Source organism: Urtica dioica, chromosome 12 (assembly GCF_054948205.1).
Source record: "Urtica dioica subsp. dioica isolate 48M chromosome 12, U.dioica_male_clone48M_v1_H2, whole genome shotgun sequence".
Taxonomy (NCBI): domain Eukaryota; kingdom Viridiplantae; phylum Streptophyta; class Magnoliopsida; order Rosales; family Urticaceae; genus Urtica; species Urtica dioica.
The window spans coordinates 21,857,429-21,875,778 of NC_142767.1; the positions used below are offsets into that span (position 1 = coordinate 21,857,429).

Below are 18,350 nucleotides of genomic sequence, written 5' to 3' on the forward strand. Positions count from 1 at the left end.
AAATAAGAGTATTTGGATAAAAAGCTAATGGTTAATAATATGTGTCATGAATTTATAATTAAAATTTTCGCGACAATTTTGGCAATTTGACTATTTGTGCCATTTTTAACGGATGGATTTGAACCGAAAATTTTCAGTCGATTTACCAAGCACTGCCTTGTATATAATCAGTAACTGGAAACCTTTTAGTCGCAATTTATGATAATTATTAATTAGCAAGTAATGGCACAATAAACACGCAAAATAGTTTTTTAATAGAGCTCAAAAGTCAATACATACAGAACCAAAGCGGATTGATAATTGCACAGCTTATTAATTTATAATTTCTGAGATATTTCCTTGTTATTTGTTTGTGAGCTGCAATCTGATACCAAGTCAAATGAAGTTAGATGGGTCGCTCTTGTCTTTTGTTCCTTGACTTTTCAAAGCGAATAATACATTCAGATTTTATCTTTGGTCTCGATATATTTATTTAATTGGCCGAGTTGTTAGTCAGCATATATCTTATTTGGGGAAAAAAAACACAGAAGGAAAGCTTAAGAATGAAAACACTGTTGTGGCTGGTCGTGCTTTTTGGTTTCTTATCCTCGCTCGCGACAACCTGTGCTCAGTCTTCATTTGAAAGCCCTGCGCCTTTCCATGGCCAACCTTGTCTGCCTTCTTCGTGCGGAAGCATCACCAACATATCTCATCCTTTCCGACTCAAAAGCGACCCCAAACCCTGTGGCGATCCACGCTACGAGCTTTCTTGTGAGAATAACTCAACTGTGCTGTACTTTGGAAGTATTAAACACTATGTGCAGGCAATAAATTACATCAATTATACGATCAGAATTGTGGACGCTAATTATCAGAAAGATAACAATTGTTCCTCGTTCCCTCAATACCCGTCTGAATATTGGAACAGAAACTTCAGCATCTGGCAGCAGATTAATAATCGCTCGTTTTCTTTTTACGATATCACAATGCCTGTGGTGATTTTAAAATGCAAAAAAAGACTGAATTCCTCTCTTTATACTGAATTCGCTTCTTACTGCAACAAAGACCGTCGTTCCAGCAATTCCTACTATTATTTGGTTGATGCCATATCAATGAGAGTGTCGGATATGGAGATGTCTTGCAGTACAGAGCAGAAGGCTCTGATATCATCTGATTGGTTGATCAACAAGAATGCTTCGGATATTCGCAATCAGCTTGCCCTTGGCTTTGAGCTTTCCTGGGTTCCGAGTGACTGCTACATCACAGACTCCAACGGCATTCGACGTGATAATGGTTAGATGTTCTTGTTAAATTGATTCCCATTTCGTTTTGCACTATTCTTACTGACTTTTTAGTTAACGTCGTGTTGTTCATGCCTCTGATATAATGCAGATCTCCCATTGACAATTTTGCAACTTGGTAAGTACGTTTACTTTTTAATGAAATCCCGTTTTTTTTTTCTTCATGAAAACTCAATTTAATATGCTCTACTATGCATTCCTCTTCTTTGATTCACTAAGCTAATACCTTCCCTCCGTCTTTTCTATTTTTACAGCTGCCGATCCCATCGTAACGTATTTCGTCCGTCCACTCATAATTTATGTTCCTTTTACTTATGTTAACGGTAAGAATTTAAGATTGTAGATCATTAATTATTCCTTTTTTGACTTTGCCAGTTTCAATAAAACGTCCCGCAGTTTCTTTTTAAAAATAATAATACTTGTACGTTTGCCAGCCAAATATGCAGTTTATGCACGTCTTCTCATTGACGTTATGGGCACTTTCTTTATGGTAATCGTTATTAAATTCCTATGTGGAGCTCCATTTGTGATCGCGTTTCTGATCTACAAATGGCGTCGACGACATCTCTCGACGTACAGCTCCATCGAAGAGTTCCTTGAAAGACACAACAACCTTATGCCCATAAGATACTCCTACTCCGACATCAAGAAGATGACTCTAAATTTCAAGACCAAACTCGGCCAGGGAGGCTACGGCTCGGTGTTCAAAGGAAAGCTCCGCAGCGACCGTCTCGTGGCCGTCAAGATTCTCAGCAAGTCAGCCAAAACCAACGGACAAGATTTCATCAGCGAAGTTGCTACGATCGGAAGGATTCATCATGTCAATGTCGTAAGGCTTATCGGTTACTGCATCCAGGGCTCAAACCACGCCCTAGTCTACGATTTCATGCCTAATGGCTCTCTTGACAAATTCATTTCCTCTAAACCTGGAAATGAAAGATCTTTGACTCGCACCGAGTTATTTAAGATCTCACTCGGAGTGGCTCGTGGTATCGAATATCTGCACCAAGGGTGTTACATGCAGATTTTGCATTTCGATATCAAGCCTCACAACATCCTTTTGGATGAGGATTTCACTCCCAAGGTTTCCGATTTTGGGTTGGCAAGATTATGCCCTTTGGAGAACAACTTTGTCTCTATGACCGGCGTGAGAGGAACATTAGGGTACATGGCTCCCGAGCTGTTTTACAAAAACATCGGCGGAGTGTCTTACAAAGCCGATGTGTACAGCTTCGGTAGGTTGTTAATAGAGATGGCGAGTCCGAGGAAGAATTCGAATGTGATTGCCGAGAATTCAAGCCAAATATACTATCCTTCTTGGGTGTATGAGCAATTGAGCAGAGGAAAGAACGTGGTGCCTGTGGAGGATGATATATCTGAAGAGGACTCGGAGATGATAAAGAAGATGGTTACAGTGGCTTTGTGGTGCATACAGCTCAATCCTACCGATCGGCCCCAGGAGTGAACTCAACTCGAAGAGAAATGAAGAGTCAGCACGAGGAGTAGCTAGTCGACTTGTGGACTCGGTACTCGACTCGAGGAGAAGTGAAGAGTCGGCACGAGGAGTAGCTAGTCGACTCGTGGACTCGGTACTCGACTCGAGGATTGAACTCAACTCGAGGAGAAATGAAGAGTCAGCACTAGGAGTAGCTAGTCGACTCGTGGACTTGGTACTCGACTCGAGGAGTGAACTCAACTCGAAGAGAAATGAAGAGTCAGCACGAGGAGTAGCTAGTCGACTTGTGGACTCGGTACTCGACTCGAGGAGAAGTGAAGAGTCGGCACGAGGAGTAGCTAGTCGACTCGTGGACTCGGTACTCGACTCGAGGATTGAACTCAACTCGAGGAGAAATGAAGAGTCAGCACTAGGAGTAGCTAGTCGACTCGTGGACTTGGTACTCGACTCGAGGAGTGAACTCAACTCAAGGAGAAGTGAAGAGTCAGCACGAGGAGTAGCTAGTCGACTCGTATACTCGGTACTCGACTCGAGGAGAAGTGAAGAGTCGGCACGAGGAGTAGCTAGTCGACTCGTGCACTCGGTACTCGACTCGAGGAGTGAACTCAACTCGAGGAGAAATGAAGAGTCAGCACGAGGAGTAGCTAGTCGAGTCGTGGACTCGGTACTCGACTCGAGGAGTGAACTCAACTCAAGGAGAAGTGAAGAGTCAGCACGAAGATGGAAAAAAAATATGATGAAAAATGCAAGAGAAAGTGTATAACTAAAATGAGGATTTCATTTTCCTTCGAAAATCAAATGGAAAATGAGAATCTCTCCAAATTTGTCTATGAGGGGATCACATTTGTGTGTCTCGTCCAGGGACCGAGCCAGAAAAGCTCAATATGAGAGTTTATTTGAAAAAAAATATTTAGAGGGGCTAATTAAAAAAAATTCATGGTAAAATGAATTTTTTTTTTAAATGAGTCAAAAGTGTAAATTTTTAGGGTAAAAATGTAAAATTTTTTAAAAAATGGGCAAAAAATGTAAATAAAAAATATTTGAGGGGGGCTAATTAAAAAAATTCATGGTAAAAATGATTTTTTTTTTTTAAATGGGTCAAAAGTGTAAATTTTTTATGGTAAAAAATGTAAAACTTTTTAAAAATCGACAAAAAATGTAAATAAAAACTTTTTAGGGGGGCTAATTAAAAAAATTAATGGTAAAAAGAATTTTTTTTTTTAAATGGGACAAAAATGTAAATTTTTTAGGGTAAAAAATGTAAAACTTTTTAAAAATTGGCAAAAAATGTAGATAAGAAAATTTGGGGGGGGGGGGGGGGGGGGGTTGGAGCCCACCTTGGACCTGAGTTAACTCCATCCTGGTCTCATCGTTACTTTCCCGTCAATTTTCTCTCATATTTTCCATGACTTCCAAATACAATTAAAATTTTGACTTTTTCTATTATTTTCTCTCACATTTTCATTTTTTCTATTATTTTCACTTTCTCTCTTATTTTCCGGATTCCAAACGGAGCCTGAGTATCTACTCGAATCCTGGAAACTACAGCGATCATAGCTCCCCTTAAGTCCGAAGGGGAATCGGATCGGCGGTCCATTTTCACCGCATCTTGATCCTTTGCACCTGTTTTCACCGGCTCCAACTTGAACTATGAATAAGGCGAAGAACTCCGAGAGCTTGTAAGACCACAACATGAGTGTAAGTTAACTAGAACCGAGACACCAAATTTCCTGAAAAATATTATAAAAAGATTTATGAAACTAATCGGATCGGAATTTCCAATTTGATCAGCTGCTCCGATATTTCCTGTGGGGCCTTGGTTCTGGACTGACAATCACACAGTGAGATGACTTTGAATATTCAAAGTAAATAGTTGCAAAATCTCTAACACACATGGACCACAACATCTCCGATGCATTATTTTTCCAAAAGGTGTTTAATGCTATTTTTGGACCACAACTTATTAATTTATACTTTCAGTGAAATTTCCATTTGAACTGTAATTTGACCACGTCAATGGAGTTAGCTTGATCGTTACTTTTCTTACTGGGGGAATTATTTATTATTATTGGTTCTTGATACCAAGTATTGAGCTTAATAACTACTGAAAAAATGGGCTCAAGGTCCATATTGAGTAGCAGTTTTGATTTGGGATTTGGACTTAATTGGGTCTAGGAGTATCTAGGAGAGGATTTACAAAAATTTATAAAAACCAAAAATTTATGTGATCAAAGTTAGTCCTATCCAAGTCAAATGAGAGACATGAAATGGTTTCCTATTCTAATCTCAATAGATATAACTAATTACCTCCAATTAATATACATATTAATCACATGTTTCTACCAACCAGAAAAAAAATCTACCACAATCCTCTTTTGCTATTTCTTACCTGTAAAACACTAAAAACTATCAAATAACTTAATAACACACGTTGATTCTTGACAAGTGTGAATGAATCACACTTATCATATATTAGGGAAGTACTTGTCTAAATTGCGAGATTTTAATTATCTCGCTTTTTGTAATATATGAAAATAAACAAAAATAAGAGTACTTGGATAAAAAGCTAATGGTTAATAATATGTGTCATGAATCTTTAATTAAAATCTTCGCGACAATTTTGGCAATTTGACTATTTGTGCCTTTTTTAACAGATGGATTTGAACCGAAAATTTTCAGTCGATTTACCCGTTGACGCAATTGGAAAGCACTGCCTTGCATATAATTAGTAGCTGGAAACCTTTTAGTCGTTCTCGTTTATGATAATTAGCAAGTAATTTTTGGCACAATAAGCACGCAAAATAGTTTTTTAATAGAGCTCAAAAGTCAATACATACGGAAACAAAGCGGATTGATAATTGCACAGGTTACTAATTTATACTTTCTGAGATATTTCCTTGTTATTTGTTTCAGTCCGGGTCTTTTGTTCCTTGACTTTTCGAAGTGAATAATACATTCAGATTTTATCTTTGGTCTCCATATATTTATTTAATTGGCCGAGTTGTTAGTCAGCAATAATATATATCTTATTTGGGGAAGAAAAAAAACAGAAGGAAAGCTTAAAGAATGAAAACACTGTTGTGGCTGGTCGTGCTTTTTGGTTTCTTATCCTCGCTCGCGACAACCTGTGCTTGGATTTCATTTGAAAGCCGTGCGCCGTTCAATGGCCGACGTTGTCTGCTTTCTTCGTGCGGAAGCATCGCCAACATATCTCATCCTCTCCGACTCAAAAGCGACCCCCAACTCTGTGGCGATCCACGCTACGAGCTTTCCTGTGAGAATAACTCAACTGTGCTGTACTTTGGAAGTATTAAACACTATGTGCAGGCAATAAATTACATCAATTATACGATCAGAATAGTGGACGCTGATTATCAGAAAGATAACTGTTCCTCTTTCCCTCGATACCCGTCTGAATATTGGAACAGGAACTTCAGCATCTGGCAGCAGATTAATAATCGGGGGCTTGTTGGATATATCACAACGCGTGTGGTGATTTTAAAATGCAAAAAAAGAGTGAATTCCTCTCTTTATAAAGAAATCGCTTCTTTTTGCGAATACAGTCATTCTAGTGACTTTTATTATTACTTGGTTGATGCCAAATCAATGAGAGCTTCGGATATGGAGATGTCTTGCAGTACAGAGCAGAAGGCTCTGATATCATCTGATTGGTTGATCAACAAGTACGCTTCGGTTGATATTCGCAATCAGCTTGCCCTTGGCTTTGAGCTTACCTGGGTTCCAGAAGGCTGCTACATCACAGACTCCAACGGCATTCGATGTGATGATTCTGGTAAGATGTTCTTGTTAAATTAATTACCATTTCGTTTTGCACTATTCTCACTGACTTTTTAGTTAACGTCGTGTTGTTCGTGCCTCTGATATAATGCAGATGATCTCCTCATGACAATTTTGGGTCTTGGTAAGTACGTTTCCTTTTTAATGAAATCCCGTGTTTTTTTCTTCATGAAAACTCAATTTAATATGCTCTACTATGCATTCCTCTTCTTTGATTCACTAAGCTAATACCTTTTCTCCGTCTTTTCTATTTTTACAGCTACCTTTGTACTAGATACCGTAATGCTTTTCCTCCCTCCAGTCACTTATGCTCCTTTGACTAATGTCAACGGTAAGAATTTAAGATTGTAGATCATTAATTATTCCTTTTTTGGCTTTGCCAGTTTCAATAAGACGTCCCGCAGTTTCTTTTTAAAAATAATAATACTTGTACGTTTGCCATTTTCCAAAAATGCAGTTTATGCACATCTTTTCATTGACGTTATGGGCACTTTCTTTATGGTAATCGTTATTAAATTCCTATGTGGAGCTCCATTTGTGATCGCGTTTCTGATCTACAAATGGCGTCGACGACATCTCTCGACGTACAGTTCCATCGAAGAGTTCCTTGAAAGACACAACAACCTTGTGCCCATAAGATACTCCTACTCCGACATCAAGAAGATGACTCTAAATTTCAAGACCAAACTCGGCCAGGGAGGCTACGGCTCGGTGTTCAAAGGAAAGCTCCGCAGCGACCGTCTCGTGGCCGTCAAGATTCTCAGCAAGTCAGCCAAAACCAACGGACAAGATTTCATCAGCGAAGTCGCTACGATCGGAAGGATTCATCATGTCAATGTCGTACGGCTTATCGGTTACTGCATCCAGGGCTCAAACCACGCCCTAGTCTACGATTTCATGCCTAATGGCTCTCTTGACAAATTCATTTCCTCTAAACCCGGAAATGAAAGATCTTTGACTCGCACCGAGTTATTTAAGATCTCACTCGGAGTGGCTCGTGGTATCGAATATCTGCACCAAGGGTGTTACATGCAGATTTTGCATTTCGATATCAAGCCTCACAACATCCTTTTGGATGAGGATTTCACTCCCAAGGTTTCCGATTTCGGGTTGGCAAGATTATGCCCTTTGGAGAACAACTTTGTCTCTATGACCGGCGTGAGAGGAACATTAGGGTACATGGCTCCCGAGCTGTTTTACAAAAACATCGGCGGAGTGTCTTACAAAGCCGATGTGTACAGCTTCGGTAGGTTGTTAATAGAGATGGCGAGTCCGAGGAAGAATTCGAATGTGATTGCCGAGAATTCAAGCCAAATATACTATCCTTCTTGGGTGTATGAGCAATTGAGCAGAGGAAAGAACGTGGTGCCTGTGGAGGATGATATATCTGAAGAGGACTCGGAGATGATAAAGAAGATGGTTACAGTGGCTTTGTGGTGCATACAGCTCAATCCTACCGATCGGCCTTCGATGGGAAGAGTCATTGAAATGCTTGAATCTGAGATTGAAGATCTGCCATTTCCGCCGAAGCCTTCTTATTGTCCGCAACAAGAAAATTTTGTAGTACAAGATCCCGACACCTCATCATCAAGTGAAACCACTTCCACATTATCGTAGATATTGATGTCATGTAATGTTTTTCTCCTTTTGCTGAAGATGGATAATGTATATGTATCTCTGCTATTTCCTTACTCCTTAAATTAGAAGATCTATTACTTTTTCATGTCTCTGTTTTCTTCTTCTTCTTTCTACTTCTTATAATTCAACATTAGGTGAGATGTTATAAGAGGTGGGCATTTGGAATTCCTTATTCAAGGGCCCGAAATGTTATGGTCTATAAGTACCGGAATAAACCTACTCCTCCGAACAATTGGCATTATTCTATATATATATATTATATATATATATATATATATATATATATATATATATATATTGATACCAAACAACATAGTTTTATATAAGTGTAAAATTCTTTCAATTACATGTATTTATCTTCCATCTTATTCAATCCACCCATTCAAGTTTTCTTTTCCCCCGCTTTTTTATATATTTTTTCATTTCTCTTTAAAAAAAAAATATCACCACTCCTCTCAAACATCTCCCCTGGAATTTTTATTTTCTATAAAACCAAAACGTTTGGGAGTGTTACAATTCTATTAAAAAAAAAACGTGTATTGTGCTAGGTGTACTAATATTTTACAAAACTTACAAAAAAAAAAAAAAAAAAAAAAAAAAAAAAAAAAAACTATATTGCTTGGAGAAAAAGGCATTCAATATCTCATCAAGCTTGTTCTTGTCCCGACCACGGAGGGGTTTTTCTACAAATGGGACAAGAGGCATTTAATCTGAGCCAACCATCGATGCAATCCGAATGGAAGCAATGTTTACACTCGGGTATGGTTTTTAGTGTTTCCTTGGGCCGATACTCCGACAAACATATTGCGCAAACGTTGTCGTCGGGCTTGGGAAGCCGTCGGCTCTCTCCCAAAACTATCTTTGGATAAGACTCGAGTGTTGGGCCATCGAGGCCCAAAACAAGTGTCGGCGGTTGTGGGGCCACGGATGAGCTAAGGTCCACGGTTGACCTCCGTGGACTAGCGAGCGATTTGACGCGCCCGCAAACAAAACAAAGCATCCCTAAGAAGCACAACACCGTTGGTACTCCGACTCCCATCGCCACCGCATATCGGGCGGATCGAGGGATTCCTGGGCCCACAATGAAAATTCTACACTTTACTTATAATTCTTGTACTAAATAAATAACACTACTCATTATAATAGTATGAGAAAATATTTATTGATGAATTTGTTAAATTTGGAGCATATAAATTTAGAATTTTAAGCCATGAGCAATAGTGAGACTTGATTACGTTAGGATTAGTTATACTGGAAAAAGTCAACCAAAAGAAAAGCCAATGATGAAACGATAAATTTATAACGTACGTTAGTTTTGTTCAACGGTGATACTTTACATCAATAATTATAGATCCTTAGTACTCTGTTGAACGAAAAGAACTAGCTATCTGTTCTTATCTTCTAAAGTGTTTCTGATAATCATATTTGATATAAATTAATCTAAAACAAAACCCTTCTGGTAATCGTTATCCTTTGGAGTAGAGTAAAAAAAATCTCAAATAAAAGCATTGACGTATTGCCCTTATTATTTTGTAATTCGCACTTACGTACTTTAGTTCCAATTATTTAAGAATTTTTGGAGATATACTTGCTCTTAATTAGTCAACTCCATTTTCAATTTTTAAATATGAAGTCGACGTGTATGATGACGCATTGGTGAAAAGCAAGAGCTATATTCACGAGTTTTAAATTATATATACTTGTAAAAACGCAAATTTTATATTAGCATTGGATTTATACAATCATATAATATATGTAATAACTATTATTCGTTAGAGTCAAGTGAGCTATGCATTGCTAACATAACATATGTATACGTTTGACATTTGCACAATCAAGCTTTTGACTCGTGGTTCCTAATATAGTCTAATTGGTAAATTCCCACTACCTCAATAAAAAAATATCGTGGGTTCAATTTTCAATCGCAATAAAGTTATTTAAAAAAATAAACAAAAACTTTTACTCAAAAAAAGAGGGGATAGCATGCATCATTATTTTTTATTTTTATTTTTTATAAATACATACATACAAAACGGAATTATTGTTATTGAATTACAAAGTCTACGTCAGCAGATAGTAAGTCCAATCTTCAAACCCAAACATGATTAAATATTTTTTTTTTTTTTATATCTTAGGGGTGTTGGAAACTGTAATTCCATTGACTAAAATATTATGGAGACTAAAAAATCACTACGACACGCTCCAACTTAACGAAGAAAAATATTAGGCCAAATACAGTTTTCATAATTAATTTTGATCATCAAAATATTTTGGTCTAAAAAATCATACTATTCTAATTTATGAGATTGTTGGGATAGAATTTCACAATCTAGTGTATTTTTAGTTATATTTTCACAAAACTTCTCTTTGTATTCCCTTTTTATTTTACATATATTCTATTTTTTTTTAATAGAAGTTTTATTAGCTTTAAACTACGTCAAAATTATTATATTGTGTACATTACCTCCTCACTCGACATCAGAATCCAAAATATAGCATCCTAATAAATTCAATTTCCGCAAAAAAAATTAAAAATTAAAAAATTAATAAGCTATGAAAGAAACTCAGTACCTCGTCGACTAGGAATGTTAGAGCAAACAATCCTCCTTGTAGAGTTAGCCCTAAACCCACAAGTCCCGCCACGAGCCACGCACTTTCCACACGTGGGAACATCCCATGCGAGCCTCAAGTGATCGCTTAAATCCGACGACGAAACCTCCGTGTAGAACGACCAGTCCACCGGCACCGAAAATCTCCCCAAACCCTCGCACCTCGCAGCCAAAAACCTCGAAACCCTAGGCGATGACGTGGCGAAAACCACGCGCGTTTCGGTGCTCATGCAAGAGATAGGGTTTAGCCTAGACTCGAAGACGAAATCCGGCGAGCACTTGAAGAACGAAAAGCCAAGTTCGAACTCGGAGTGGAAAGGCGAACCGGAGAGGTTTAGCGACGTCATGATCTTCTTGGGAAGGCATTTCTCGGGATCGTTTATCCAAATCTCCTGAGTCGCGTAGTCTATCGCTTTTACGGAGAAATATTGGTCGGAGTTTGGGAGTTTGAGGAGGGTTTGACCGGGTTGACCGCACGATAAGTCAAAGCCGGGGTAGCCGCAGAGCGAGGATTGGCGGTCCTTAACCCGGAAGGGAAATCGGATATCGGGTTCCCCGGGATTGCAAGCAGATTTTGAGCATTTTGATTGGTCTTCTTGTTGTGAGGTTGATAAAAGATACGAGTTTATGAGGACAAGGAAATATATGAGAGGTTTTATCATAGTAGTGAATAGTGTGTTTATAATTATTAGTTTGTGTAAATGAATGTAGATTTGATAGAGGAGCAATGAGTGTGCACGCAAATGAGGTTATATAGGATATTGTGATATAATGTGATGTTTGACTTTTTTTTTTAGGGTCCTGGTCTAAATTTGTTAGGTCATATCAAATGAGAACGTTGTGGTGTGGAAATCTAGTTTTATAAGTGATTAGATTGTGCCGGGTCTTTAGAAAACTCTTATGTGTTGAAAAGGTCACGTCTTTTGCAAAAACTTTTGTATTAATAAAGTAGCTTGATTATCAGAAAGTCAATCCTCATGATCGATCATGTGGTGTACAAGTAATTTGTGCTTGAGTTGATGGTTCAGTGGAAACCTTTAAGGATAACATTAGAATCAACTTTCAAATTGTTGACGTCATGTTTGCCGTAAATTATTTTGGATATTAAACTACAGTTTAAGTGAATTGGTATCAGTCAATAATATCTTAATCTTGTTAATTACTCACTTTTTTGGTGGGCCAAAAATTAGTGAAACCTACCTTTGGTTTTTCAATGATCGGTTGTTAACGCTGTAACTCAAAGGGAATATTCTGATCGAATATCTGGTTGTTGGCTTTGATGTCATATTTCGTAAGTCTTAGTCCAGAGCTTTTTATTTTAATTTGTAAAGGGTTCACAAATTCGGGAAAAATTAATATGAAGACTTGTAGCACCAAGTCCGAAAATCACACAGATCTCAATCGTTGATTCATGCACAAAATATCGAGTGCATAATACTTGTCAATGATCTTTCAAAATCTGTTTTTGGAGTTTGAGGTCTATTCTCTCTTTGTGGGTTTCTTAGACTGGACGGAACATTTCCGTTTGGTTTTTAGCTTCTTGATGTCGTTTTTAGCTCCTTGTCGTTTTTTTTATTGGCCTTCAAGTACTAATTATAATCTCAATTTAAATGTCCAAGCTAAAAGTTGCGGCTCCTAAAAGTTGACCAAAGCAAGAGCACTAATTATCACTCTAAGAATGCCAGGCGTTTTTGTCTACGGATTAAGTTTTGTTTTTGTTTTGGCCTCACCATCGTTCATTATCTTAGAAAAATTAGAGAAGTGTTTTTGCCAAGTATTTTTATAGTAGTGATTGATTTAATACATTCAAAATAAATAATGTTTTTCAAACTTATACAAATATTTGAGTTATTTTTTTTTTATAAATGAAATCATAAATCAGTAAACAAAGTTAAATTAAATGAAGCCAAAATAATAAATAAACTTAAAAAATATGTATATAAAACATCAACAAAAATTATTGTTAACCGCGACGACAACTATCTATCTTGCCGAAGTTAAAAAATCCACTGCCATATTCGATTTCCACATTATCTTTTTGCGATAAAGACACAATACCGGTTACAGGTTTCACAATTTCACAAATAACGACTATTTCAATATTTCCACGAATCCCGTTTAGTTTCCAAAAAAAAATTGGACCATTCTACTAGGTGTAAATGAGACAATTTATAATCAGACGGGAAATTTGGAATTCTACTTATTTGAAATTGTTAAAGGATTGTGTAAATTGTTGGAACTTATTACAAAACTGGCTATGAGCATTCATGTGCTCATGCGTTTACTCTTCCATAGTCGCAATATTTGAAATTTGAAGCCATTAAAACTGATTACATATTGTATGGTTGAATTTGAAGACAAAGCGTGGAAGTATATACAAGCAATGCTTTATAGTAACTCTTATTGGTCCTCACAGAGAAAACAAATTCATGGTCAAAAATGATGTAATCAACGTCATAAGAGCAATATAGAAGTCCAAAGCCTATGTGAAACTCGGTAGGAATATTAATATATTGATGGTTACTACTACTACTAAGACAATTGTTGAACAAAAGAAGAATATTCTTATTCTATCCGTTTTTATTTTTTAATTCCTAATACGAGTGCCTTTGGATGTCTGGAATTGTGGAAGTGTTTGTGTGTAGAGTCAAAAGGGTATGAAATAGAGAGTCTGAACACTGACATTTGAATCTGAAGCCTTTGAAAACAGACTTTCAGTTTTATGTTTAATTATTCAAGAGCAAAATCCAAGCACAACCACTACTATTTATAGAGACTAGTAAAAGGATAACTATACATACACTTCGCGTCTCATGTATTATATTCACTATTTACTAATAATTAAATTTATATGCATCGAATCTCAACTCCAAATCAGTAGTGTTGAGTCTATTTTGTTTCACATGAAGCTTATTGTATATGCTAATATTATGATATTAAAACAAAATCCTTACAGAAAAATAAAAATCACGTACATATTCGTATTGTTGTTTTTTCGCAATTCATACGACCATTCTTCAACGAGAACATTATTTTGGCCTCTTTGGTAGCTACTAGTCACGGTCAAACTCAAAACAAACCGTTGTGGGAGTTTAAGACTCTCTCTAATCACCAAAATTATTCATCTTTCGAATTAACGAAAACATACTTAATAAAGCAAAACTAATTTTTTTATTGAAAGAGTCAAAAATCGTAGCACCGACCGTTTCGTTCCCAATCGCCGTAGCGCGTGGGCTCGGGTCCCCTGGGCCCACCGATCTCGCCGCCATTCCTGTCCACGTCATCGTCCTCCTCCTTCTCTCTCTCCTCATCCTTCTTCTTCTCCGACTCTCTCTCTCCCTCCTCTTTGACTCCCTCTTTCTCCGGCGAATCGGGCTTCTGAGTCGCGGACGAGCACAAGAGTCGACTCGCTGAGTTCGCGGCGGAGCGAATCGGCGACTCCGATCCGGATCGGGATAGCCTTGGCAGGGATTGAATCATACGGCTGAGATTGCCTGCCATTTTTCTTCTTGTTCGATTTCTCTGATGATCGCAGTAAAAGGGAAAAGGCAACAAGAAGAGAACGAAAGAAATGAGAGTGAGAATTTTGGGGGAAGAGAATGAGACACGGCGTCGTATTCAACGGTGAGATTGCCACGTGGTGGTTTTGAAAATTGGGCTACGTGTTTAAGAAGGCCCAATATAATCAGATTAACGGGCCTGGTTGAAAGGCAAATACTAGTATTTGCATTATCTGGTCCCGTAAGTGGAATATTTTAGTTTTCTAGATCAATTTATTAAAATTTCTTTGTTTTATACCGGGTCAACCACTTAGCTTAGCACTATTATTGGTTATTAAATATTTTTACTATGTCTTTTTCAGTTTTTGGTTGCACAAATAAATATATAATTTGTAAATGATTTCGATGAGTTAAATAATTATTTGAAATTGATTAAGTTGTAAAATTGTCGAGGTATGTCTAAAATTAACAAAAATGGATAAAATTAAAAAATTGCAAGCATCCAAATAAATTTATTGTATGCATATCTTAAAAAAAATTATAAACAGTGTTAAAATTTGGTTATTTTTCTAAATATTTATTGCTATGACTATTTTGTATATCAATTAATTTTGTCTAATTTTTTTCAAATAATAAGCTAACGATAAGATGGTCGACATGAGAAATAAATTTTCTATTTATAGAGTGTTGAACAATTCATCGCCTTGAATAAATGGTAAGACTTAATGTCGTCATCAAAAAAAGAGTAATACACTAGCAAATTCCTATTAATCCAATAAGAAAGGTTACACAAACATGTCCAAATATGTTAGATAGTTTGCCAACCGATATTCTATTTTACACAATTGTACATTATTCATAGAATTTGAAGATAAGGGCTTTTATTGGAAAAGAAAAAAGAACTTCATAGAATTTGAAGATAAGGGCTTGAATTGGAAAACATAAAAAAGAACTTCATAGAGTAGTATTTGTAGCCTGTCGGCAGAGAGAGACAGGTTCAAGGCTCAAAAAAACCAACAAAAGATAAGTACAAAACAAGAGAGAGAGAGAGAGAGAGAAGAGAGAGAAAATGGGCGGAGGAAGCCAAGTGCTGAAGAGAATTCCAAGAATTAAATTCCCTCAAAGACACCCAAAATCATCATCACCATCATCAGGTAACTTTCTTTATTACTTTTGTGTATTATGATTAATTTTGAGCTTGAATTGTGGTGAAAATGTAGATATTTTTTTCGAGTTTTTCCTCTTTTTTGTGGTTACTTGTTACAAAGCTGATTATATTGGAAATCTCATATAATAAAAAATAAAGTAATTAGCGTGGAATTGTATTGATTTGATCCGATGACAGGTTTTGTACTTCCCTCTGTTACGATGATTATGCTTGTCAGTTCTTTCTGGGTGTGTCTTGATTGAAAGTTCAAGAATTTAATTGCAGAGTTGTGTGACTCTGGTACAGCGAATTAGATTATTATTATTATAAATATATATATATAGACATATTTATTCTTTTCTTTTAAAAAAGACGAATCTTGATTGCTTTATATGACTTCGTTCTTTCACTTCTTTGGTCTAACTCACTGTCTGTCTGTCTGACTTTTGCTTTCCTCTAAGGACAAGCTTGAGTATATACATATTTTTAAATCTTTTATTAACCCATTTAAACACTAACTTTATATATATAAATAACCCTACAAATATTTATAAAACACCAAAACTCATAAATTGACTAAAAAAAACACATTAAAATAATCTATCTCTATGTTTTTATGTTTAATTATTTAAATGTAATATTTTTTGTAATGTTATTTTTATTTATCTTAATTTCTGTTAAATATTGATAAGTACTAAATTATTTTAATCACTTAATTAAAAAATATCATCATTATAATTATTTATTGAAATATTTATTAATAAAGAGATTGTTTTATTTTAATAATATAATAATGGTGAATAGTATTTTTAGTGTGAAATTTGGTGTTGTGGTGTTGGAGTTGGAAAAAAATTTGGTGCTAAATCAACATAAAAGTTGTATTGAATTAACACCAAATATAGGAAATGGGTTGGAGTTGCCCTAACTTGGTGAGTCAATGAGTGTGATACTTGAAATTATAATAAACAATTGGGTTTCAAGGTTTGTGAAGAAGAAAAGAAAGAAAAAAAAAAAGCAAACTTGTTCAATGATTGAATGTTCAATTTAATTATCAATCAATGTTAAATGTGAGAAATGAAATTGCAGGTCCTCAAGGCGAAGAAGCAACGAAGAAGGAGGTTCATACGACGTCGGGTCGATCGTCGGAAGTTCCTCAGGCGCCGCAGAATATGGGAGAAGGAGGCAAAGCTTCTCTTCAGCCCAAACGAACTCCGGTCACCGATCGAGAAATCGAAGCTGTCATGGTCTGTGTGTGTCTTTCATTTTCATTCTCATCACTCTCAACACTGTTTGATGCAATTAATTATGTGTGATGATATTGATCATGATATTTGTTTTCTAACGTTTTTGCAGTTGGGTGGTTGCTTTGATTAATGGATAGCTCAAGGCTCAATCAGATGTTTTTGTTTTTTTTTTTTTTGCCTCTCTTGTTTAGTTCTGAAAATTAAGAACAGGACTGTTTTCTTTTGGCAATAAAAAGGCCGGTCTAGGTTTTTGTATTTGTTTTTGTACATAATCAAGTGTTTGTTGATGACACTAATAAAGCTACTCTTTTTTTTCTCGTTTTCAAAAGATATCTTGTTCTTATTTTATTTATGGGTAAATGTCTTTCCTTGTTCAAAAGATATCTTGTTCTTATTAGCAAAGGTCCAAAATTAAGACATGAGAAACATTCACAAGTACCACACTTATATACGAATACTGATTTAATTTATTATTTACACTTTGTTTTAGAGCACCGGTATGTGGGGACTTGGGGACACTCCTGTGATTATGGACTTAAATGCCCACTGAATGATTTATTTTTCCTTATGTGGCCCCTCTAAAAACCAAAGAGAAATTTCATTTTTTGGGCTTAATAAGCTATTAAATATCAAGATTAGACCCTAATGTTTAAAAATATCTAAATATGGACTTTTGACCCAAAATCAGACAAAAACACCTTTGATTCTAAAAACCCATATTTTTCTCTCATTTTCAAATCAATTTCATCACAGATCTTTTGATCTTCGAATTGGTTGCGCTAGGATTAGAATTTTCGGTGGTCGAACGACATCGTATGTGTTCAGTTTCGATTTTGAGTGCTTCACATTGTATCTCATCGTACGGCATCGTATCGCAACGTACGACATCGTACAGCATCGTACGACATCGTACATTATAATGTATGATAAAAATCGAAATTGAACACATACGATGTTGTACGATGTCGTACGATGCTGTACGATGTCGTACGATGCTGTACGATGCCATACGATGAGATACAATGTGAAACCCTCAAAATGGAAACTGAACACATACGATATCGTACGATGTCGTACGATGCTGTACGATGCGATACGATGCTGTACGATGAAATTCAATCTGAAACCCTCAAAATCGAAACTGAACACATACCCAAATTCCTTAAAATAAAAAAAAATCGGTGCGTTGCCCCGAACCCCACGAGCTCAGCAGTGAGCTCGACCACCGAAAATTCTAATCCTATCGCAACCAATTCGAAATCAAATGAAAAGAATTGTGATGAAAATGAGAGAAAAATATGGGTTTTTTGAATCAAGGGTGTTTTTGTCCGATTTTGGTCCAAAAGTCCATATTTAGATATTTTTAAACATTAGGGTCTAATCTTGATATTTAATGGCTTATTAAGCCCAATTAATGAAATTTCTCAAACCAAATATGCTAAATGAAAAATACCATCATCATATAGTGGTGGTACAACCCTGTCAATAATTGATCTTATTGGAAATAACTCAACCAAAGCTCAAAACACAGGGTACCTTAGATCACAAGTAACCAATAAAAATAACAAGAACACGCAGTATTTGTCAGAGTTTCAGCAGGCTTATCCCCAGAACTCTTCAAAATGGTTGTTCGATTTGCAGTACTAGATCAATGTGAATTACACACTCGATGTATCCC

General features: G+C 36.3%; 4 protein-coding genes across 5 annotated transcripts; 3 read left to right on the forward strand and 1 right to left on the reverse strand.

Annotated features, from left to right (window-relative positions):
• The first annotated feature begins 491 nt into the window (after positions 1-491).
• On the forward strand, positions 492-2,745 carry LOC149380366 (rust resistance kinase Lr10-like). The gene is made up of 2 exons (XM_089604150.1): positions 492-1,254; positions 1,727-2,745. The coding sequence occupies exons 1-2, from the start codon at positions 543-545 to the stop codon at positions 2,743-2,745; spliced, it is 1,731 nt and encodes a 576-aa protein (XP_089460276.1). The 5' UTR covers positions 492-542.
• A 3,057-nt stretch (positions 2,746-5,802) lies between these two features.
• LOC149380367 (rust resistance kinase Lr10-like) lies at positions 5,803-8,261 on the forward strand. The gene is made up of 2 exons (XM_089604151.1): positions 5,803-6,529; positions 6,992-8,261. Exons 1-2 carry the CDS (start codon positions 5,803-5,805, stop codon positions 8,149-8,151), a joined length of 1,887 nt encoding a protein of 628 aa, XP_089460277.1. The 3' UTR covers positions 8,152-8,261.
• A 498-nt stretch (positions 8,262-8,759) lies between these two features.
• Positions 8,760-11,545, reverse strand: LOC149380368 (putative RING-H2 finger protein ATL21A). The gene is made up of 2 exons (XM_089602619.1): positions 10,744-11,545; positions 8,760-9,243 (listed from the first exon to the last, which is right to left on the reverse strand). Exons 1-2 carry the CDS (start codon positions 11,441-11,443, stop codon positions 8,819-8,821), a joined length of 1,125 nt encoding a protein of 374 aa, XP_089458745.1. The 5' UTR covers positions 11,444-11,545; the 3' UTR covers positions 8,760-8,818.
• A 3,622-nt stretch (positions 11,546-15,167) lies between these two features.
• On the forward strand, positions 15,168-17,051 carry LOC149380369 (uncharacterized). 2 transcript variants are annotated; one of them, XM_089602623.1, is made up of 3 exons: positions 15,168-15,435; positions 16,524-16,672; positions 16,782-17,051. In XM_089602623.1, exons 1-3 carry the CDS (start codon positions 15,351-15,353, stop codon positions 16,800-16,802), a joined length of 255 nt encoding a protein of 84 aa, XP_089458749.1. In that variant the 5' UTR covers positions 15,168-15,350; the 3' UTR covers positions 16,803-17,051. The 2 variants fall into 2 exon arrangements, with proteins under 2 accessions (XP_089458749.1, XP_089458748.1); XM_089602622.1 differs by having other exon boundaries at positions 15,189-15,435; positions 16,515-16,672.
• Positions 17,052-18,350: the final 1,299 nt, after the last annotated feature.